The sequence below is a fragment of the Panthera onca genome, chromosome B3 (assembly GCF_046562875.1).
Source record: "Panthera onca isolate mPanOnc1 chromosome B3, mPanOnc1 haplotype 2, whole genome shotgun sequence".
In the NCBI taxonomy this organism is placed as follows: domain Eukaryota; kingdom Metazoa; phylum Chordata; class Mammalia; order Carnivora; family Felidae; genus Panthera; species Panthera onca.
In genome coordinates this window covers 120,217,354-120,241,785 of record NC_138344.1, presented here as the reverse complement: position 1 = coordinate 120,241,785, position 24,432 = coordinate 120,217,354, and the positions used below count along the sequence as shown (strand labels likewise).

The 24,432-nt window shown below is 47.7% G+C and overlaps 1 protein-coding gene across 1 annotated transcript in view; it reads right to left on the bottom strand.

Annotated features, from left to right (window-relative positions):
* The window catches only part of IFT43 (intraflagellar transport 43), an 82,259-nt gene that overhangs the window by 10,052 nt on the left and 47,775 nt on the right, over positions 1-24,432 (bottom strand). The window contains exons 4-5 of the mRNA XM_078447983.2: positions 13,402-13,434; positions 12,700-12,746 (exon numbers count right to left, since the gene is read on the bottom strand). Of these exons, the coding sequence (XP_078304109.1) occupies positions 12,700-12,746; positions 13,402-13,434 (80 nt within the window). The remainder of the gene's footprint in view (positions 1-12,699; positions 12,747-13,401; positions 13,435-24,432) is intronic.

Sequence of the window (24,432 nt, the reverse complement as noted above, 5' to 3'; positions counted from 1 at the left end):
TTTTATTCTAAATCCTTAGGTTTTGTGTTTTTCCTTATATATATTTATTAAAAAAATGCCACTTTGATCGGTGCCACCCGTGACACTCCCACATACGGAACGCTTCTGAGCGGTTCCCTCCGCGCGAGGCCACTGCTGGTGACAGCCAGCTGGTTTTGATCACAGCCATTCCGAATCGGATTTTCATAAGATAGATGAGGAGTCTTAGTGCTGCTCTCTCTCTTATCAGATGAGAAACAGAGGGGGAGGGGGAGAACGGGTCCTGAGGGAACAGCGCAACAATCAAGGGCTGCGTGGTTCTTTCTCTGTCCCTCCGCTGCTGCAATTTTCAAAGGCGTTTGCCTCGGGCACTTTTAAATGATGGTGTCTCAATTCTGTAATCATCTTTCAAGAGCTTTCTCTTAAAGGGTCTTTTAGGTAAACCTAGTCCGTCAACCACACTTATGGACTCAGGAATCACATTCCCAGTGTGTGTCCTCCTGTGTGTGTATATATAGACGAATAGACACACACACACACACACACACACACACACACACCCCAACATCTGTGAACTTTGAGAAAACTGGCAGAACATAAAGCTACAGAGTAAGATCTACCATTTGGCCATATCAGGTTCATCTCTTACTGGGGTAAGAGAGTCAGGCCCCCGTTACCTTTCCCCTAGATTTCTACTATACCTAATCCTTCTATTTTTTTTTTAGTTTTTTTTTTAACATTTATTTATTTTTGAGACAGAGAGCATGAACAGGGGAGGGTCAGAGAAAGAGGGAGACACAGAATCTGAAACAGGCTCCAGGCTCTGAGCCGTCAGCACAGAGCCCGACGCGGGGCTCGAACTCACAGACCGCGAGATCATGACCTGAGCCGAAGTCGGACGCCCAACTGACTGAGCCACCCAGGTGCCCCTACCTAATCCTTCTTTAGAAACACATTTCCATGTGTGATACGTCAGAAAGAAAAGACTTCTCCAGCTGAGGGCTAAGAGGGGAGCTAAGTCCAACCTCCGAGCATAAACATGCCTGTCCCTTCCCATCTCCCCTAAGCAACACCTGGCTGTCAGGTCTGCACCCTGGCCATCTCTCTGGGAGAACAGTCTACAGCTATCCCAGGGCGCAACTTGCTGTGTTTGGGTCACAAAGACGGTCTGGAACAACTCCACGACTCTACCTGTCTTTGTACATGCAGGGAACATGATGCCTATGTATACAGTCCCATCTTTTGAGACAGACCTCCTAGAAAACTGAGCCTCTATTTCTTTCTAGTCAAATAAAAATCTGAGCTGTCTACAAGCTCCCTCCGGCAGTAGTTCTCAGCAACACGGCCTGTCTGCTGCATTCGGGCCCTTTGATTCCTTATTTGTCCGCTCCCCTCACAATTGCGTGAAGTCCCCATGCCCCTCCCCGAAAGCTGGAACACTGCTTGCCGACACTTCTCCCACGGTCTCACAAAACTAAATGCGATTAGTTTTGTCCTATCCCGATCCTGTCTCCTGTATTCAACCGGGACAGAATCCAAGGAGCTACAGAATAAATACCTTGATCTCTATAATGATTTCAGGGAGATTTAGCTCTCTTTTACTTTTGTCAGTGGTTGACGTTGGATGATTTATTATTAATCACATTCCCCTAAACTGACTATAGCATGACAGAGTGCTGACGGAGCTTTCTCTCCGTGGGTGTTCCTGGAGGAAGGTTAATACAATGCGCCTCATATAAAGCACGTGTGCACGCATGGCACCAGGCTTTCGCTTCCATTCTCCTATTCTGCCTCTTCAGATGGGCACATGGAAGCAGGCTGTGCACAGGAACAGAGGAAATAGAACCCAGAAAAGTCACTGTCAGCCACGTTTCAGGTAAAGACATCCGTGACTGTAAGTCTGGAAAGTCTGGTGAGACCTAGAGATTTTAGGGCACCACGCGTGGCGTAAAGCACCCGGTCCCAGCTCTGCCAACAGAGCAAGAGGTCCGGTCAAGACACTGGGCTCTGCTTTGCAGCTGGATGGGGGGTAAGGTATTACGTAACCGAGCTGACAAACAGAACTAAGATCTGCGGAAAGCTCAACTTGGTTCTCACAGACGCCCCTGCCTTTTGGGGATGCCAGAAGAATATAGCCAAACCAGTCTCTCCCATGTTTGTGGAGTCAATTTGTAGACGCCTACTCTATGGTAGTGCATACTTTGCTTAGGGTAGGGTCATGGGACCTTGAATCACCTCCTGCAAATAAATAAATAAGTAAGTAAGTAAGTAAGTAAAAGCAACTTCTCTGGCTACATTGAAGAAATTTCTGGCAAGTTCCATGTGACCCCCTCTGGTGTCTCACTCACTCTGAGGACCAGCACTGGCCATACCCACATTGGAGAATACAGAAGTTAACCCTGTGGCCTCTAGAGTCTGTATCTACTAATGCCCCTTTTTCTTTTGCTGCCAAGAACGTGACTTTAACTGCCTATCAAGGAAGAACTGAATTCCCAGATTTCTGGTCCGCAGAGTTGTACTGCAGGGTGTGCCCGATTAGAAACCAGGAAACATGGGTCCCAGATCTGCCCCAATTTGCTGAACTCAGGCAATTACTTATCAACTCTGGTCCTAGGTTTCCTTATCAACGAAGAAGGACTATTCTATCTCTAAGACAATCTTATTCTGGGGTGTCCATTACGATGTATCTCATGGGGGCACCTGGGTGGCTCAGTTGGTGACGCATCCAACTTCAGCTCAGGTCATGATTTCACCGTTCGTGAGTTTGAGCCCCATGTCGGGCTCTGTGCTGACAGCTTAGAGTCTGGAACCTGCTTCGGATTCTGTGTCTCCCTTTCCGTCCCTCCCCCACTCATGCTCTGTCTCTGTCTCTCAAAAATAAATAAATGTTAAAAAAAAAAAAGAAACAAAATAAGTAAATGTTAGAAAAGGAAAAAAGGAATATATCTCACGATATGTATACATGTATATGTATATGTATATGTATATGTATATGTACATATATGTATATATATTGCCCAACCAACTCTTTCTGTCACATTTGGTTACAGAGGAGTCTTTTCAAATGTTCCAGCCATAGTTGTGGCCTACTGGTAGAGCACAGCAAATCTTTTGTTTAGAATCACTGTAATAAAATTCATTTTCCATAATGCAATTAACCTGCACAGATTCCACCTGCAGCCCCATTATGCCCTCAGCCCACACCATGATTCAGCACCCTTGGCTGGGGCTCCCCCACGTCCCATGCAGTCTTTCAAGTGTCCATGTCTCTGAGGTGTCAGTCTGTCTCCTCTGCTATACCTCAAAGGGGCAGGTTGGTGTGAAAACTACAAACATGGCCCTTCAGCCCCAGGAGGAGCCCTGTGGAGCCTTGGTTCTCACAAACGTCCCAAACACCCGATACACCTGCTGCCACCCACCGAAGCCCGGGGAAACCTCCAAAGCAGGTTCTCCTCTCTGGAAGACTCAGCACGGGCACAAGAAATCATCATCTAAAAGTGATTTCCACGGATTTGATAAAAAACGAAGCATAACAAGAGAGGAACAGTCAAACCTAAAGATTCTGTTTCATGTCACGGAGCTGCACGAGCCTGGTCTCTTCGGCTTATGCCTGTCAGCCGGGCCACTCCTGTAGGCGAAACCTGAGGGTGGGAGGGTCGGCAGAGCCGAGGACACAGGCCGGCAGGCTAGTCTGAGAACCGGGGTGGGAAGGGATCTGCAACAGGGGGCTAGAAAAATGAGTGGAGACTAGCTTCCTCAATAAGCAGGGTTGAGACACCAACCCGATGCTTCAACAAGGACGAGGACGGCTGTGACAGCAGAGTGCTCGGGAGTCCCGAAGACCACGTCTGCAATCCAGCTCCACTGCCTACGAGCTAGCGGGGGTGTGCCGGAGCAGCTCATACTGGCCTGTAAGAGCCAAGAGCTAAATTATTAGGAATACTGCCTGCAAGCTGTTACACGTAAACATCATTAAGGACTAAGCTATACACCCTCATAACCAGATAAATTATATTAAAAACAAAGGCAATCAACAGTCAAAACTCAGCACTTCCTAAATTTTACATTTCACTTTATCCATGCTCCTGTGATAATTTCTCCCTTCTCTACCTGTAGGGTAGAACTAGGATCTACTCGTGTGCTCCTGCCCATGTCTTCCCAGCTCTGTGGTCAGTGATGTCCTTCTGGGAGCCCGAGACCAGTCACGGTGGGGATACTGACGCCACAGAAATCGGCAAACACTAACCCGCGAGGACTTTGCTCCCCTGGACAGCCAGTGGTCAAAACAGTAACCAGCACATCGCTGCGAAACAGCCATGTGACTTCTCTGAACGGCTTCACGTGCCAAGGCTTCCATTTCCTCCTCTGTACAGGGGTGATAATCAGTGTCTCCTCCGAGAGCCGCTGTGAGGGCCACGGCAGGTAAAACCACAGGGCCTGGCTCGCAGTGAGCGCAAACACGAATTACCAATGCCGTTTCCCACGAGAATGACTTTTCTCTTGGGGTGCCGGGGGGGCTCCATTGGTTGAGCATCCCATTGTCGATTTTGGTTCAGGTCATGACCCTGAGGTTGTGGGATCAAGCCCTGCACTGGGCTCTGTGTTGAGCATGGAGCCTGCTTAAGGCTCTCTCTCTTTCTCTCTCAAAAATACAAAAAAATTTAAAGAGGAGGCTCTTGGGTGGCTCAGTTGGTAAAGCGTCCAACTCTTAATCTGGTTCAGGTCATGATCTCGTCGTTCGTGAGGTTGAGCCCTGCACTGGGCTCTGTGAGGAGCCTGCTTGGGATTCTCACCCTCTCCCTGTCTTTCTGCCTCTCCCCCACTTGCTTGTGTGTGCTCTCTCTCTCTCTCTCAAAATAAATAAACTTAAAAAAAAAAAAAAAAAGAATGGCTCCTTTTCCAAATTTGTTACCTCATATACAGAGACCAAAGCGGAGACACAACAGACATGACAGCCAGCCCTTGCACCAGCGAGTATCCCCCCCCCCCCCACTCCCCCCACAGGCCCCACCCCTGTGATGCAAATGTTCAGCTAAAGGAGTCCTTGCTTGGGTGTCAGGGAAGGGTGGGCAGGCGTGAGTTCAGGAAAACCTTAGCGCCCACTTCTACTGACTCTGAACTTAGAAAAAACAAATAGATTTTAAGGAACGTTATTTAATCAAAAAATTAGTGCTGACTGTAATAGTTTAAAAAGATTAGGGAGGCAAAGGAAGTAGGTTTGGGAACCAACTAAGAAGTCCCGTATGCTGAACGCTGCCCTAATGGAACGTTCTTACTAAGCAAGGGAAAGGAATTGAGATGTCAGGGTTCTAATTTATCTGTACTTAATTCTTTCCACTTTCTCTTTCTCCACATTGAAGCTGTGCAGGCTCATAGCGGCTCTGCTGTTTGCAGAAGGGACACAGAGTAGGCGGGGAAGATTAAGCAAGGAGCGAGAAGCAGCCCAAAAGAGAGATGGGAAGCCCAGGGTAGGCGATGAATGGGGAGAGGGGAAGACAGGGGTGAGGGCGCGCCAGCCCCCTACAGATGGCATTTTTCTAATTCCACTGACAGTCTAGCATCTCACATCTCATCCAGCCTCATTGCTTGGCTGTGTTCAGCCACTTTTACCTATTTTCCCTGTTGACATGGCCAGAAAATTGAGCAATTACCCTTAAACTCAGAGCTCTCAGATCATCCAGATTGCTACACTTACAGAATTAAGTCCCCAATTGCCCCTGGCTAGAAGTGGCTCAACCCGGCTGGTCCTTTAGGAATTAAACACTTTTTGGTCGGCCATAAGGATTTATTATTCCCAAGGTTTGGAGGTATTCGATTCTGTCAAAACTGAATCCGAGTTGCAAAGAGCACAGCCCTCTCCAGTGGGGATGAGATGGTGGGAAGAGGCAGTGAGAATTCTGCCCACGGTCCTGGATCATGCCAAGTTGCAGTGGTGAAATGTGAGAAAGAGCTAATCCTTTCTTTTAAAGCTCCTGTTTTTAGAGACTTTCTACTTGTGAAAGACATCTTTGGGGGCTCACAGGTTCCTTCCTAACTTGACCTTAACTCTGAGACAAACTATTTGAAATTTGAGTCTGTGTCTAATTGTACTTTCAGAAGTCGTTTCACCCTGAATATTATCCATCTTTTAAGGACAAGAAAATGCTCTTCCCCATCTCTGTGCTTCTCAAAGTTCGTCTTCAAAGCTTCACACTCTATCCAGAGTTCCCTTTCTGAGAGCTGTGTTTTGGAGCTGGAAACCCTTCTGGAGTTGGGAGAGGTGACAAGACTTTGCACCTGCAGTCTCCTCTACCAGGGTCCCCCCAGCCCCCCGCTCGCACCCTCCCTCCTGGAAACTTCACTCTTCCTTCTGGTTGAAGTGTAAAAACCACTGCTTCAGGGTGGCCTTCCCTCATCACCCAATCCAAGTCAGGTTTTTGCACTTTTCTCTCTCATGGCGCTCTGAGCTCTGCCTTTAGTGAGCTCAATCATCACTTGTCCTTACTTATCTAGTTGTGTGACCATTTGCGTAGTTCCCGTTTCCCTGACCAAGCTCTAAACAGTAGGAGGCCAAGGACCGCACGTTTTCTTCAACACCATAGCCCCAGAGCCCAGCCCTGAGTACCGCAGAGTAGGTACTCAACAAATGGTGGTTGAATGAATGACTCACCCAAAGTCACTTGTAGAGCCTGGGTTCGATCCTATTCCAGATCTGATGTTCTTTCTTCTAACACCACACAACCTTCCATGACAGAAGAAGTCCGAACGCCTTAGTGTAAACCAGAAACTTGATTCCAAGGATCGGGATGGATAATCGTGCCACTAAAGGATGGCCATCTAAATAAGAAAGGTAAGTGTGGCCATCCTACAATTTGGGGACCCTGGGGTCATTTGGGGGCTCTGGCTGTCCATCATTCTCAGCTATTCTCATACTCATGACTCCCAACTTCCCTGAAACATTGTGTCAACTCTTGTGAGTGATTCCACTTGGAATCAGCAAATTAGATGAATGGCAATCTCCGAACTTCATTAAAGGCAGTTTATATGGGACACTGAAAATCTGTAGCTGAGAACGGACCAGAATCAGGGCTTTGCTCTGTAGAACCAGCTCATCTTGCCAGGCCTCACCAGGAAGGCCCTTCGCACTCTTCTCCTCCTTCAAATCCTGCCTGGCCTTCAGGACCTACTGCTCATTCTTCCTTCCTCCTGAAGCATCCTCAGCCCACAGGGATTTCTTTGTCGCCTGAACTGTGGCCCTAATGGAAATCACGAACACAGCAACCACCACTGGCTGCCTCTGCCATCCAGTATACTGCTGCTGTCTTAGTTCCATAACGCTTCTCATCTCTTCTGTTTCGTCTTCCCAACAAAGTTCTGTGTTCCCGTTGAGCACAGCCATACAAAGTCTGATGATACGTTCGCAGATCACTTGCCAAAGGCCTAATCCAACTTGCAGGTGCATTTTGTTCTGTTAATGAAGTGATTTCGAAAATTCTTTGTCATTTTCTGAAATATGAATTTGAACTTTCAGGCTATGCCATCTCCTCTCTAGGTTTACCACAGGCCCCCCTATCCTTTACTGTCTCACATGTGTGCTGTTTCATGTGTGTATGGTATCTGTCTGGCCCCTCAGGGTATGCAAGCTTGTGGTCCACCATGGCCTTGCAAACAGTCCTGTGCAGGACATTCTAGCTAACCAGCAGACTCTAAACCACCTCCAAACGTCACTCACTCCTGTTTCTCATTCTAAAAACAAATCTTATCCTAAAAGCCCCTTTCTTCTTCTATTTTCCTGCTCTCTTCCTTGGAAGTCTGACACATCGATGGAAGAAGCATTTCTCTTCCCTCCCTGGGCATCTTCCCCAGGGAAGAAGGAGAACACGTGCCCAGAGCTTGGGAGGCTAAATGCTGAGACACAGATCTCAGAAACATGGCTCCTGGAAATTTCCTAGACAAGACAGGGAGGGAACGGAGGGGGCATTTCTCACTACATCAGAATCTCTCGGAGGGCAAGGGCTGCCTTACTCGCCACTATCTCTGGCATCAGGGCAGTCCTGGCCACAGGAGGCATTGTACGAACACCTGCTGCCTTTCTTCAATAAAGTCTAACCTCTAAGACTGGTAGTGGAATGAGACCGCCTGCTTGGATCGAAGACCTTGGATCCTTGTATCTACTCCCTAAGATTCAGTCTCCTTTGGGATTGCTGGCCAATTGTCACCCCTACCAAGTACAAGGAAACTAGCAGCCTCTTCCCAGGTGACAAAGCTCCTCGCACCAATGACCTTGAAGAACCTGGGTGTGATTTTATTATGGGGACCAGTAGGTTCCCTCATAAGGCACCCAAAGATCTGCTTAATGGCATTGCTGAATGAGCATCCATGGATGGTTCAGGGCAATCATTCATGGAGTGTCCCCACCCACTGGCTATTCTAAGTTCAAAGGAACAGCCTTCACTAGCCAACCAAGTAATTCTCTGAGCAAAGATAATTCTAAAAACTAGTTATAGGTAACATATGATTCCTACTGCAAAATGGATTCTAAACATTCACATACAGTCAAATAGACGAAGTCGAGTGTGAAGTGTAACATATGAACTGATTTTCCATTAAAGGACTCAGGCATAACTGCATGGAAAACAGATTTATGCCGGGGAAGAGGCATCCCTCCTAGAAGGTAAAATCAAGTACACTGTGACAAGGAAGGGGGTTTTACGTGTTAAACCTCCAGAGCCAAAATAAAGGCCAAATCACTAATTTCACACTTCAAGTTTATGAAAGGGAAAAAGAAATACTAGGAGTATTCTCTGAAAATAGATTTCTTTCTTCTCTCCTTCCTTCATGGAATTGTATTAAGCATCCTATCAGTCACGCTAGGCACTCTACATTACAAACGTGGGAGCTGACATGAATACAACCCACCTGTGGAAGGAGACACCAACATAGCTGAGGGTCACACCATCTGTGACAGCCCAGAGGCCAGGAGCAAGGACTCTGGGGTCAAGATCTGTATTCAAATCCTGGTGCTGGGCTGTGTAGTGTTGGTGGTATAGAGGTGAGCACAGCCGCCTTCCAAGTGTCATCACTTACTAGTTGTGTGACCTTTGGCAAGGATGTTTCTCTTTGCCTTAGTCAGCTCATCTTTAATATGGAGATTGCAAGCAATCCAAAATGTCCACTGCCAGGTGAACAGATAACCAAAATGTGGTATGTCCATACACCGGAATAGTACTCATCAATAAACGTAACAGGCTAACGATATATACAACAACCTGGATAAACTCAAAATCGTCGCAATGAGCGAAAAAAGCCAGACACAACAGCATATGTACTTATGATTCAACTTACATAAAACTCCAGAAAATGCGAACCGCCCTAGAGTGACAAAAAACGAATCAGTAGTCGCCTGGAGACAGGGGCAGAGGAAGGATGGACTGGAAAGGGGCATGAGAAATTCTGGAGGGGCAAATGTTCCATATTTGATTACGGAAGCGGTTTCATGGGGTGTATACACCTGTCACAACTCAACTGGTGCATTTTAAGTGGATTCAGTTTCTTGTATGTACATTAGACCTCAATGAAGGTGATTTTTAAAGACTTTCTCATAGATTTGTCTTGAGAATTAAAGGAGTTTGGTGATGAGTGGTGATGGCAGTGATACTGGTGGATAAGCGCTAGGAGAGCGAGCGTTCTTTTGTGAGTCAGAAGACCAGAGTCCCTCTCAGAACCCTATTTTGTATGATGATCTCTAAGCTTTGGTGCTGTCACATGTGAAATGACAGGCTGGGACGAGATGGCCTGCAGAGGTGCTCAAAGCTGAAATCCTTTACTTCCAATGTGACGACGTCACAACGGCAGCCAGCACAACCTTCTAATAACACACGTTTATGATGTGTGTTAACTTCAGCATTCAGAGGTAATGAGTGCTGTAATGTTGAACAGTTATTCCTTGAAATGTAGCATTTTCACACATCGCAAAAAATGGAGAAAGAAGGATTTCAGAAGTCCTTTGAAGGGAGTTAGAAAGAGGTTTAAGGTTTAGGGTAGGAGGAGGCCGGGAAAAGATACCAGTTGAGTAAACCTTCTGTAGACCATGAGTTTAATGAGCACCTCAGAGTTAGCAGCATCGTAATGTCCACACTCACTGCTGCTTAACCACCTAACAGCCTTGTCAATGTCCAGGAGGGCCCCTGTCTCCCTGAGTTCTTTGGCCCATCGTCCTGGATGATCACCCTGCCATCCTGTGCAATCAACGTCCGGAGAGACAATCTGTGAGGACAGGCAGATCAAAAGTGTGGCCAGCAGCCACCAATCACGGAGCCACCACATCTGGCACTGACACGAGACAACCCAGGTACACGTGTTGGGAAAGAGACTTGGGAACAGAAACGCGGGATCCCTCATTTAACAGGGGCTCATTTAACTGGGAATCATTAGTGGGTGGACGAGTTTGCCAGCGACAAGGAGTTGAGTGAGTAGAGCTAAGGAAGAAGATCTGGTGAAAAAAAAATGACCTTGTCGATAAGAGATAATAGAAAAAGAAGAGTCAAATACTTAAGAACGATGAAGCCGTGCTCAGGAGCTCTCTCTAAATCTCAGAGCGGAAGCTGAATTCCTGACCTCCTATGACTACGTTTTTACCTTAAAACCCCTTTGGCGTGAAATAAGGCAGAAGTACCTTTTCATACTTCCTGTCCATTCCTGTCCTCAATCCTGACTTTTGAGGCATTACAGCAGGCCTGACACACTTCGGTGTGCAAAATATTCGTCCAGGGAGTGTATTTACATTAATACAGATCTCTGGGCCCCAACTCCAGCTTCTGATTGCTGGGCCTGGGAATCTATATTTCGACCATTATCCCAGTATGGTTCACACGTCTCACATGTCCCCAGTCCTGTGAGGCAGCCGAAACACAGGTAATCTAAGCTTTCTAGATTTAATGCTCCATTTCACTTTGTGGTCACATGCAAAGGTTAGTTACTGAAAGCTTTGGGGCTCCACCTGCAGCCATGACAGAGTAACCAGCACCGGGAATACCTTCCTGCAGGGGACACTTAGGAACCTGGAAATAACACAGACACAACTGTGTGCAGACTGCAGGCAGTAGGAAGTGCAGGACAGTGATCCCTGAGAGAAGGGAAATGAGTGAGACCTTACCATCCGCCCTGGCTTCCTGCCTGGGTGTACACCTCCTGGACTCTGGCCCAGGGAGGGGGAACGCCAAGTGGATCATGGAGATCTCGTGGAGTTGAGGAGACAGAGGTCAAAATTTAGGTAGGCGACGGTGGCTGGAACCAGAGAAGCAGAGGATGAGAGAGAGGACCTATGTAGCAGACGGGCCGCAGAAATCTAGACTGATTGCACTCTAAGCTGTGTGTGTATAGGGTCAAGTTCCACATGGATGGACGACGAATTACTACCAAGAAAGAACAATCCCCACAGCTTACAGAGAACTGGAAGATGCTCAGCTCCACCCAGGCAGAGTGGAGAGTCCTGTGAACCACCAGGCAGGGATGCCTGGGGATCTTAATGTTTAAAGTTAACTCTATGGGAAAAAAGAGGGGGGGGGGGGGAAGGGGGAGAGGGAGGGAATATTCTGGTTCTTTTTCTTCTCCATGTAAACCTTAGAATTAGTTTGTCAATATCCAGAAACTTGCTGGGAGTCTGATTAGGATTATACTGCATCTATAGTTGTTAAGAACTGACATTTTGCTAATACTGTCTCTAATAAACTTTTTAAAGTATGAAAACAATAAAGTTAGCTCTAGACTTGCCCTAATAAAGCTTAAAAACAAAATGACCAAGTTGACTAACAAATTCGTTAACTGTCCCCTAAAACAGATATAATTGCCTACTAAAACAGAAACAAGGTCCAGACACTCAACAGAGCAGCTTTCACAATGACCAGCATCCAATAAAAAACTACCAATCGCGCGAAGAGGCAGAAAAATATGTCTTGTAACCAGAAGAAAAATCAGTCAGTAGAAGAAAACACAGAGATGATAGAATTAGCAGGAAAGGACTTTAAAACAGCTACTATAAAGGCTACCGTCAACGATGAAGCAAAACATAATCAAATTATGGAAGACACAAAACTGAATGGAGCTTCTAGAGGTGAAAAATACAATTATCTGAAAGAACAAATTCACCGAATGGCCTTAATGGCAGATTAGACACCATAGAAGAAAAGAGTAGCTACGTAGCAGTGGAAACCATCCTCACTGGACCACAGAGTTTAAAACGAACTGGAAAGAAGACTTACTTAATGTCTCTGTATGTTAGTTTCCTCATCTGTAAAATGGGGAGAATAGCGCCATCTCATGGGGTCGTTGTGATGACTAAACGCTTTAACACATATAAACTGGTAGAATAGCGCCCGGCAGAATAAACACCCAATAAACATTAGCTATTATAACTCAAGTTTGCCCAGCACGCTGCGGGAGCACAGGGGAGAAACTTCTGAGTCAGAGAGGCAGTGGTGTGGTGACGGGGGGGACACGTGAGAGCAGGTGATGCTTCCGCAGAGTTGCGAAGGACAAGTAGGGCTGGAGGATAACCCCGGAGGCGAGGTGCTCCAGGCAGAGGAAGCAGCGCTCCCCCGAGGCACGGAGACATGACAGGATGCGGCCACTGCAGCCCGGTAAGGCTGTGGCAAACAGTGCCTTCGCTGCAACCCAGGAAATGCTCTGGGGGCCGTGGAGCCTCTCTGGAAGCTTTTTTGATTTCCTCCAAAGGTATCTTACCTCCTCCGTCATCTGATCCATCCAAGCTCTGCTGTCTGAGGCGGTGACTGCCCCCAAAAAGAAGGAAAGGAAAGAGGAAAATCAACTTCAGACACAGAAAGAAACCGCCCAAATTGTCACTGTGGGTATCCTTTCTCCTAGATGAAACTGTCTCTGGACCCACTTTCCTCCATCAGCTTGGTCAGACCTAATTAGGCAACCAGGTCTGCCATATACGGTGGCACAAGCTGTGCGGGGGACCGTTCCACAGACTATGACACGGATGCTCCTCTCACCCCCAGGGGGACTGGCGTCCAGTGGCTCTGCCTTTACACTCTATCTTTGCCTAGAAACCTTCTTTCTCTCTCTTTGATGTAAGTCTTAGGAGAAGGCTGGGTTTAGAAAGCCGGTGCTGCTTCTTCCCATCTGTACCAATAAGCAGAACCCATGGGTCAGCACTCTGATACCTGGACGTCCAATTCTAAAAACCACAGGGTGGGAGAGGGACGGGGACATCAGTGCCAGGGTCCAGACCGCCGGCTGAGGAAGCAGCATTAACTGAACTCTTGATTCAACGTGCATAACTAAAGGGACAGATTGCGGTCAGATGTGTTCCATTTTCTAATGTTAAGTCCAACAGAGGCTGAACGGATGATGCCCGCGAAGCCTGCACGGCTAGCAAAGGTCCCCAGAGGATGCCATAAGAATATGCTGGGAACATACTCTTCTATTTCTTCAGAAGCCCTCCTTCCTGACCTGAAAAACAGAAAAACAGGGTTTGTGAGAACCCACTAGACTCATGTCTATGGAGGAGAGGGGGTTTCAAAAGTGAGGGCAAATTAGCATATTCCAAGTGCTTTATTTATCTGTATTTCTCTTTCTAGACCAAGGCCCATAACCCACATGAGAGAATTACAGACGCTGCCGTGTTTCTCTATTTTATTTTATTTTATTTGTATTTATTTTTGAAAGAGAGAGAGCGTGCAAGCAAGCACGGGGGAGGGGCAGAGAGAGAGGGAAAGAGAGAGAATCCTAAGCAGGCTCCGCACTGTCAGCGCAGAGTCCGACATGGGGTTCGAACCCACAAACCACAAGACTGACCGAGCCAAAATCAAGAGGCAGACGCTCAACTGAGCCACACAGGTGCCCCTGTAATGCCTAGGCTTATTTCAGTATAACTCCCAACTGAAATCGTTGAGTTTAAGGGCAGACTAGGAAGTTCAAAACGCAAAAGGATAGAGACGATACGGTGCCCTCCTTTCAACGATTAACAGACTAATTTATAGAACACTTTCTTAGGATTGAGGCCTTGAGTCTTAGTTGGAGCTTTAGTTGTTAGCATGTGTAGCTTCCCAGGAGCAAAAATGGATGAACCAGCCATACAGATCGAGCTGCAGGTTCTGGGCCTTTCTGTAGCCTCCACCTGAAGAATCAGAAGACCCTGTGAGTGATGTTGGGCAAGTAGTGCCCTTAAGACATTCCATGAGAACAGGAAGCCTAATTATACAGACATTTATCTAAGGCTGTGGTTCTCAAACTTCAACGTGCATAAGAACCATCTCAAGGGACGCCTGGGTGGTTCAGTCAGTTAAGCACCTGACTCTTGATTTTGGCTCAGGTCATGATTTCACAGTTCATGGGATTGAGCCCCGCGTCGGACTCTGTGCTGACAGTTCGGAGCCTGCTTGGGATTCTCTCTCTCTCTGCCCCTCCCTTGCGTGCACACTCTCTCTCCAAATAAAGAAATAAACTTTTTTTTTATTTTTTTTTTATTTTTTTTTTTGATTTGTTTATTCTTTTTTTTTTTTTTTTTTTTTAATATATGAAATTTACTGTCAAATTGGTTTCCATACAACACCCAGTGCTCATCCCAAAAGGTGCCCTCCTCAATACCCATCACCCACCCTGCCCTCCCTCCCACCCCCCATCAACCCTCAGTTTGTTCTCAGTTTTTAACAGTCTCTAATGCTTTGGCTCTCTCCCACTCTAACCTCTTTTTTTTTTTTTTTTTCCTTCCCCTCCCCCATGGGTTTCTGTTATGTTTCTCAGGATCCACATAAGAGTGAAACCATATGGTATCTGTCTTTCTCTGTATGGCTTATTTCACTTAGCATCACACTCTCCAGTTCCATCCATGTTGCTACAAAAGGCCATATTTCATTTTTTCTCATTGCCACGTAGTATTCCATTGTGTATATAAACCACAATTTCTTTATCCATTCATCAGTTGATGGACATTTAGGCTCTTTCCATAATTTGGCTATTGTTGAGAGTGCCGCTATAAACATTGGGGTACAGGTGCCCCTATGCATCAGTACTCCTGTATCCCTTGGATAAATTCCTAGCAGTGCTATTGCTGGGTCATAGGGTAGGTCTATTTTTAATTTTCTGAGGAACCTCCACACTGCTTTCCAGAGCGGCTGCACCAATTTGCATTCCCACCAACAGTGCAAGAGGGTTCCTGTTTCTCCACATCCTCTCCAGCATCTATAGTCTCCTGATTTCTTCATTTTGGCCACTCTGACTGGCGTGAGGTGGTATCTGAGTGTGGTTTTGATTTGTATTTCCCTGATAAGGAGCGACGTTGAACATCTTTTCATGTGCCTGTTGGCCATCCGGATGTCTTCTTTAGAGAAGTGTCTATTCATGTTTTCTGCCCATTTCTTCACTGGGTTATTTGTTTTTCGGGTGTGGAGTTTGATGAGCTCTTTATAGATTTTGGATACTAGCCCTTTGTCCGATGTGTCATTTGCAAATATCTTTTCCCATTCCGTTGGTTGCCTTTTAGTTTTGTTGGTTGTTTCCTTTGCTGTGCAGAAGCTTTTTATCTTCATAAGGTCCCAGTAATTCACTTTTGCTTTTAATTCCCTTGCCTTTGGGGATGTGCCGAGTAAGAGATTGCTACGGCTGAGGTCAGAGAGGTCTTTTCCTGCTTTCTCCTCTAAGGTTTTGATGGTTTCCTGTCTCACATTCAGGTCCTTTATCCATTTTGAGTTTATTTTTGTGAATGGTGTGAGAAAGTGGTCTAGTTTCAACCTTCTGCATGTTGCTGTCCAGTTCTCCCAGCACCATTTGTTAAAGAGACTGTCTTTTTTCCATTGGATGTTCTTTCCTGCTTTGTCAAAGATGAGTTGGCCATACGTTTGTGGGTCTAGTTCTGGGGTTTCTAGTCTATTCCATTGGTCTATGTGTCTGTTTTTATGCCAATACCATGCTGTCTTGATGATGACAGCTTTGTAGTAGAGGCTAAAGTCTGGGATTGTGATGCCTCCTGCTTTGGTCTTCTTCTTCAAAGAACTATCTGGGAAGCTTATTAGACATGCAGATCACTGGACCTGGCAGAGAGAACTTTCTGGATCAGTTGCTCTGGGAAAAGGGGAGCTCGAGGATATGCATTTTAAACAAATCCCCAGATAATCCTAATGTAAGTTGATCACTACTGACACTGTGAGAAACACTGATCTAAAGTCTTCTAAATGAGACTGACAAAATGTTGACAATTATTAAAGCTGGGTATTGGGTACATGTTGATTACTTTTCTGTATGTCCGAAAATTTCCACAGTAACAAAGGTTTTGTGTGTGTGTGTGTGTGTGTGTGTGTGTGTGTGTGTGTGTATGTGTGTGTGTGTGTGTGGTGTGTGTTTTAATGAATTCTTGCAAGTCAGAAATCAACCACCATGATGAACATGGGCACAGGGTGGTGGCAATGTCATAATGGCCAAGAGCCAGGATGCATGAGAAGGCCTTCGACAGTGCTGGGCCCACTAGCCTTGCCAGTGGAGCTACATGGGAACCAACCCACAATTCCCTTAGAATCCAAACAACCCCCACCCCCATCCTGAGTGTAATTAGAAATTAAGCCCAACTTTAAATAGGTTAGTTTCCATGAAATTCGGACCACATCAACTGCGCTGTTAAGGAAGAGGGGGAGGGGGGGAGAGTTTTGGCTGCTGCTGGGAAGAAGAGAATGGGTAAGAACTGGATGGAACAACTCTAAGCGGATCTCTCAGGCTGTAGTTTTTGACTCTTAAAGAGAAAGTAAAGAGACTAAGCAAGCAGGGAGGGCCAGGAGGGCACGGGGGACAGAAAACGTGGAAGGGAGGTACCACAGGTAAACTGCAGACGGGTGCCCAAGGCATCACCACCATGTTGTTGCTGGAGGATATTTGTTTTCAATACTCATCTGAGTCAAGAAAATCCTAAACATAGAGCACCTAGCAGCCACCAAAGCCACCTGTTTGTGTGGGAGGATAGAAGGCTCTACTCTCAGCTCATGTACGTTCCCCAGGACCACTGCCTCTAATTGTCCTGGTGAAATTGAACTTTACAACCCACCATCCAAATGCCTCAGGAATACATCACCGACAACAGAAGGGCTTGGCTGAATACAGGGTCAGAGAAGAACAACGTGATTAAAGAGGCCAGGCGGGCCGGACAGCACCTGCATTTTGTACATCAAGACATAGCATCTGTGATTACCCCGAAGAGTTGTGATTATATCGTTCCTTCCTAAGCAACGTGCCATGGCCAAAGTAGCAGTGATTTTGTCTGAAGGAAGCAATAATGGTACCACTAATCTTCAGGGGAAGGCTGATTAGCTGCCATTTATCCACTCCACATCCAAACGGGAAGGAGTTTCACATTCAGCATAACTGCTGCTGAGTTCACATCCTACTCTCACTCCAGGGTGGCCCAAGGACTCCTTCAAAATTTCATTTCACCCCATGAGGAGGAACAAGATCAAAATGGAGCCCTTGGGGTGCCTGGGTGGCTCAGTCGGTTAAGCGTCCGACTTCGGCTCAGGTCATGATCTCATGGCTCGTGGGTTCGAGCCCCGCATCGAGCTCAGTGCTGACAGCTCAGAGCCTGGAGCCTGCTTCGGATTCTGTGTCTCCCTCTCTCTCTGCTCCGTACCCCTAGTGCTCTGTCTTTCAAAAATAAATAAACCTTTAAAAAAAATAATAAAAATAAGAATGGAGCCCTCAAGAACAGAGAGTGGGGATGCCCTCGGGTGGCATGTTCTCTCGTTCTCTCTCATTTTGTTTTTTTCCCTCTCTCTCTCTCACTCTCTCTGCCTGAAATAGCAGATTCTGGGCAAGCCTTCTGCTCAGGATAGATGGAAAGGCCAGTGGGAACTTGGGCAAGGCCCTGGAGAACGGACCAGGGAGTGCCTTGCCTTTGATAAAGCTGAGCGCTTTCTGGCCTTACCTAGGAGCGTGTCAGTTTGTCTGGACCACACTGGTGTTCATTTTTGTGTTGGTTTCAACATGAATTTGTTGCCCAAACTGGGAGATTTTGCACAAAAATCCAGATTTCTGAGTTCTTCAGAGACAAAGCCTGCGAGGCCGGGCCTGCATTCCCTTACGGAAAACTCAAGTGAAGTGTGGCTGTGACGAGCCTGAACCCCCAGCCCTTCCCAGCACAGGGTTGGGGCGGGTGGTCAGGAGGAGTGTCTTTGTCATTCAGTCCGCACTGCTGGCTCTCTTAGAGTAGGAATTAAGAAGCAAGAGAAGCATTTCCCGGAGCTTCGCAGCTACCAAAAGCCAGAAAGCAAAAGGAAGGCTAAGTGGGAAGAACGTCTCAGAAGTGACAGCGTACGTGTCTTTACGGAAATGCGAACACGCAACTAATCCGTACGTGCACCTCAGTAACAGAATTTAAGGTGCCGTTTTGATATACGACCCTACCCACTTCACAGATCTACTTTACCTGCCTGGTCCCCAAAGGCACCTCCAGTCACACACTGACAGAGTCCCGCACAAGGACACAGATTCAAGCACAGTGATCTTCCAACTACAGGTCATGACCCACCGTGAGTCATAAAATCAATTTAGTGGATCATCACCAGCCTTTCTGGTCTTTTCCTTTTTCTTTTTTAACAGCATAGAGTAGAACAGAAAAGAGAGTAGCCTGCAAATAGTAAGGGAATGTATTACATAAACATCCCCCCCCCAGTTTTATAAACAGACAAACCCAGTCATGACGTAAAGTGTATTTTTAAGTTGTCGGTAACAGGTTAAAGAGAAAAAAACCCAACAAAACCCAAACACCGTGGTTTATCCCAGCGCCATAGGGTGGGGTAACTAGAGAAGGATCTGGGCTCCCACAGACTGTGGGGAGGTGGAGGCTGAGGTAGGGGACGGAGGGTTCCGGGGCATCTCCTCCTTACAGACGTACTTCTGAGGAAACAGCGTGACCGGGCCCAGCCTCAGCGTAGACCGTCCACAGGGCTGTAGTCGGCTGTGCCCTGGGCATCTGGTCTCTTGCTGCACCCCCGGCCCACGAGCCTTCTGTCCCAGAAGTGGCTCCTGAGGGGGAGGCCGGGGGGGGGGGGGGTGGGAGCCCGACCACCTTCCACAGGAGGAGTGTCCCTCGGTGTTCTTCACCTCGCGCTCTGCCAACACTAATGCCAGCTCAGCCCGGCTCTGGGGATGAGCTCGAGCGAGTTTCAGAGACGCTATGTGACAGAGGCGTGCGCTCCGTCCAAGTCATGGGGCGAGTCAGTCACGAGGCTGACGCAAGAAACCCCATCTCCTGACTTGCACCCTAGATTCCAAACACTCCGGCCCGGGCCTTTTCAAAAGCGGGTACCCGCTGGCTTTCAGACGCCCCTCGGGCCCCCGGACACCTGTGTGCGTTTACCGTGCAGACCATCCATTCCTGACTTGCCACACTTGCGGGAGGCATAGGAGGATACAGAGAACTAGAAAGAATCCTTTACCACGACAGCTCTCAACCAGCGGTGCACAAGAGAATCACTGAGTTTTTTTTGTTGTTTTCCCCAGTGTCTATGTGCTGGGCCTCACCCCAGGCCCCCCGAGGAAGTAATTTCCAGAGACGGGACCCGGTCACACGTATGAGAATCAGTGCCCTGAAGCTCACTTCAGCTAGTGTGCTGAACGACAGGTACCGAGCAGCAAAACGGAAACCCTGTCGCCTTATGCTGTTGGGTTGCCCGCTGTCTTCTAACACCAGTGTCAATGAACTCTGCCTTGACCTGAAGGCTGAGGGGAGGCAGGAAAAGCCTTCATAGCTGAAGCCTCTGCTCCTGAGGGATCCTGAGCTAGCTCTCCCGAAATTCAGACAAGATTCCATGGTGCCCGTGAAACCTGAGCAGGCACTCTTCGTCCCGGCAGGCCCAGAAGCGGTTCAGATCCGATTAGAGATGCTTGTTCAATATTCAAAATGTAGAACACAGAGGTTGCTGAACCAGCGCTTTGAAAAGTTAATTAAATGCCAGGTTTCTTTTGAAGAGCTACTCCATCACTTGCTGATTGCTTTGGCCATTTTGCAGAATGAAGCTTTAGCTCTGGACAATGACAGGAATGTTCTCCTTCACCTCCCACCTTGTGAAGACAGGGCGACAGGAGTAAGGGCACTCTGGCTTCCTGCTCTCCCGCGAGTGACACAGACATACCTGGTCGGTATCCCTACCTACATTTAAAGCCTCGTCTTCAGCCCGACCCTCAACCAATCCCTCCTGGTTACTGCCCTGCTTCCCTCGGACTCACACCAGGTTTCCTCTCCTCGGCTCCACACAGAGACCTTCACCCCTCACGAGGAGGCCCATTCCCAGGCCCCGCTCCCGCGAGCCTGTCACAGGAAGGCTGGCCAGACTGATGATATCAACAGTTAACATTTCCTGAGCTTGTTGGGTGCTGCACACTGCTATTATACTATCCTTACATATATTACTTTCCTAGAATACTATATATTCTCTCTATGTAGTACGATACAACATTATTGAACTATCACATTATCTCTTTTGATTTGCTCCATTTTACAAATGAGACAAGTCCAGAGAAGTAAAGCAGCTCGCCTAAGGCCACCCAGCTAGAAAGCTGTTGGGCCGGGATACAAGCTCTGGGGCAGCTGGCACCGAAGCCCAGTTCTGAGCCCCCCCACGATAGAAACACGCGGGTAGTTCTACACGACAATGGGAACACGCAGGTAGTTCTACACGACAATGGGGACACGCAGGTAGTTCTACACGATGGGGAATGCTTGTCCCATAGACTGTGCTTCAAATCCAGTGACTATGTCCCACCACAAGGACACACTTGCAACCACAGCAGGACCGCATTTTGGCCTGACGATCTGGTAGTTAACGCCGCCTTAACTCTTCTGTGAGACTTATCGTGTATGTTTTCTTTACAACAGGACAGCCTCCACGTGCCAAAAAAGGAGACCCCACGCAGCTAAGTCACCTTTCCCTCCACACACGCTCCTTTCCTGAGTTCTTTTGCTCAAATACGGTTCTTTTCTCTCGGCATTCACAGACCACGCTGCCATTCGATGGGCGTGACTCGGGCAGCTGAGGACCGGCTGGATGGCACTGCCCGTCCTGTGACCGCGGCCACGCGGGACCACTACTGAACCCTGGGGCCTTAGTTTCCTTCTGGGGCTCCGTGGTGAGGAAACGCTGCCACGTAAAAAGCCTCCTGCCTGCAGTCCGTCTCCTCTGTCCTCCCCGCTGCGGCAGAGAGAAGGCCTCAGCTGCTGCTTACACAGGTTACGTGCTGAAGGGTGAAAGGCAGCCCTAATGTAGACATCATCTCAGTTAAAATGTTTCTCTCGAGTTTAATGGAATACTGCAGAGATCTAAATGGAGATAAAGTACCACGGCTCAGAGAACAGCCCGGATGCTATCTTTATGCAGCATGACAATGTTCAGTGGTTAATTAGACACCGTTAACCTATTTTAGCAGGGGACATAACTGGGATAAATGGGGGGAAGTGTCCTTGAAGTCTCTTAATAACCACAGCACACATTGGACCCTAGACTCACCTTCCTGCTGCAAGACAGAACAGGCTTAAAATAGACCAAAGTGCCAGGAATCTGGAGGCCCGACTGTCCCAGGGAAAGGCCCTCTGCTAGCCTAGTCCCCGAGGGCCGCGGCCTCTGATCCGGATGTGAAGGCTTCGGACAAATGGTTCACTAGTGCAACTTGTTGCCTGGGAGAAAAAAGTTAAAGCCACGGTGTGTAGCCCACAGGGTTCCCATGACGAAAAGAAGAAAGTCTGTAGCCAGGGGCTAAATTCATAAACGCTTGGCAAGGGGAAGAGCAAGAATGAGACACCAGCTGAAATGGAGCCAAAGCTACCTTACATTTTCAAAAAGTATCACTCTTCCGGAGGAAAAGAAGCCAAAGTACCATTTTCTTGTGAGGTTTTCTGTTTTCATAATTTTTAAATTTTTAAAAATTTATTTCTGAAAGAGAGAGAGCACGAGTCGGGGAGGGACAGAGAAAGAGGGGGGCAGAAGATCTGAGGTGGGCTCGGTGCTGAGAGCAGTGAGCCCGATGAGGGGCTCAAACTCGCAAACCACGAGATCACAACCCGAGCCAAAGTCAGGCACTCGACCGACTGAGCCTCCCGGGCGCCCCTCTACTTTCATAATTTTTCACTGTCCAGTAGAAATCTCACAATGCCTCCAAACTTCACTGAGGTCAATTCCACCAAGGCATGAGAAAAGGGAGGTAATTTGTCCCAGATCACATACATCACTAGCACATCAGAAACTGAGGCTCTATTTTATGAACCCCGTGACCCACAAAAAGAGCCTTCACAGGGGAAACCCAAATCTGGGCACAGGAGACATTGCCACTGTAATCACGGCCACCGTGTCTGTTCAGTATCAGGCTGTCGACTGGCCAGCTGGGGTTCCTCTGCTCTAAGATGTCCCTGGCACCTATAACACTTACTGGAAGTCAGATATCTGTCATGCAATTTTGCTTCGCCACAAGGTTTTTCCTCATCAAAATCACTCCTGAAAGTTAAAGCCCCCACTGTTTTTCCCCTCGGTTCCTAGTTCTTGCCATTCGTGTGTCTGGAGTCCGGCATATATTTGTAGGTATTGTATTTCGCCCTTGTTTTAAAGACAAGCAAGAATTCCTCAGCACTCAAATGTTGGCACTCTGGGGCTTTAGGTCATATTATATCATATTTAGCTTCTGCTGGTATAGTCCACAAGGTGTTCAGTAGAAAGATGAAAACGGATGTCCATGGACTACCAAGCCTTATCAAATTGAACGCATAGTGAATTACAAGGCAATTCCTGGGTGAAGTTTGCCCCCTGCTGGTCAGATTCAAAATAACATCTTTGTTCTGATTCAAATTCTAAAGGAGCATTTATCAGGAGGGAAAAAGGTTGAAAGTTGTAATAGCGAAAAATAATTGTGGGAACATACAAAATGTATGTAAATGCCTGATATCAATATGTTAAAGAATGGAAGAATTGAGAACTCCGTATCTTTGGTGTCTCAAACAAACATTATTTTATTGGGACACTTTACCAGGTAACTTTTGGCATGACTAGGTGTTGAGATTTGGGGATCTTTTGCTCAGGATTTGACAATCTGGCTGGAGAAAAGAACATTCTAGAAATAACAGTAATACCTCCAGAAGACACATGCGGCAGGGCCTGAAAAACTACCACCGCCCTCCCTGTGCACCTCCTACGGGAGGAAACGGAGACAAGGAGTTAGTTATTAGAGCAACCGAAGTTCCAGCCCTGGGACTAGCCGGACACAGAGCTGGCGCCAGAAACCAAAGTTCCCACTCCTCATCAACTGCCGGTCCCAGTTTACTGGGACAAGTGAGGTAGACGGAAGCAAAATGTCACGGTGGCACCAGTGATGGAACTAGCCACGCCAGTTCCAAGAGTCAGGGGAGACTTTCCAGAGGGCTTGCCCGCTGAAAGATGAGCAGGCTTGCGGCAGGTGGAAAAGCCCCAGGCAGGCTTCTCCTGCCGGAGGACACAATTCGAATAGAGGAAGGAGGGAGGAGGGAGGAGGGAGGAGGGAGGAGGGAGGAGGGAGGAGGGGGGAGGGAGGAAAGGGCCAGGTGTGTTCGGGAGACAGCAGGGGATCTGGGGTGGCCAACATGCAGACGTGTTGGTACTGACGCTATAAATATGTGCACGGGCACCAGTCAGGCATCAGGAGGGAATCATGGGCCCGGACATATGCATTTTTGCCGGGTTCCTTTTGTCCCTCCAAGTTATCCAAGCCCAGAATTTAAAGAGAGGGGAGGTGGCAATGAAGTGCGGCTCACCTCACACCCTGCGTGGCACGGGGGCACACGAAGGGGTTAGGGGCGTGAGGCTGTGTTCGCCCTCCGGCTACGGCAGCAGGTCGCGGAGAAGTGTGGCTGCACAGGCTTCCCAACAGGCTGTCATTTCCAAATGCCACCTTCGTGGGTTGTGCGACAGCCGTGCGTTTTCTGTGCCTGCTTCATATTTTAAGTTGGCTCCTTACTTTTACTTTCATAAACTTATTTTTGAAAAAGCTTTCCATCCTCAATGGAAAGCTACCATTACCAGCCAGACAGAAGGCTAGCCGCGAAAAACAAGAGTTTTTTTAACATCGCAGAGTTTATTTTATCGTAGCTGGGTATCGCCGTCTGCCAAAAGTCTGACCTACAGCGCATTCTTTCTCTGTTAGGTGGGCAGATTAGCAGGGTTAGAAAGGTGCTAACGATATAAGAGCTGCAAACAGGGACTTTCACTGACCTGACCGGAGGGACCGGAGGCTAGTGGCAAAGAGTGACTGTGCAGCCGCACGCAGTGCCTGGGAGGTGGGACTGGGAGGGCGGAGAGCAAAACGGCACAGGGCGCGGGGGGCTGAAACAAGAGGCAATCATGGGTCCACAAGTCGAGGGCAAAATTTACCGGTGTTTCTGGAAATCTGGATTTCAGCCCATTTTAAATCACTGAATGGGCTGCGTCTTTTGCTTCTCCTGGAGAGAATTTT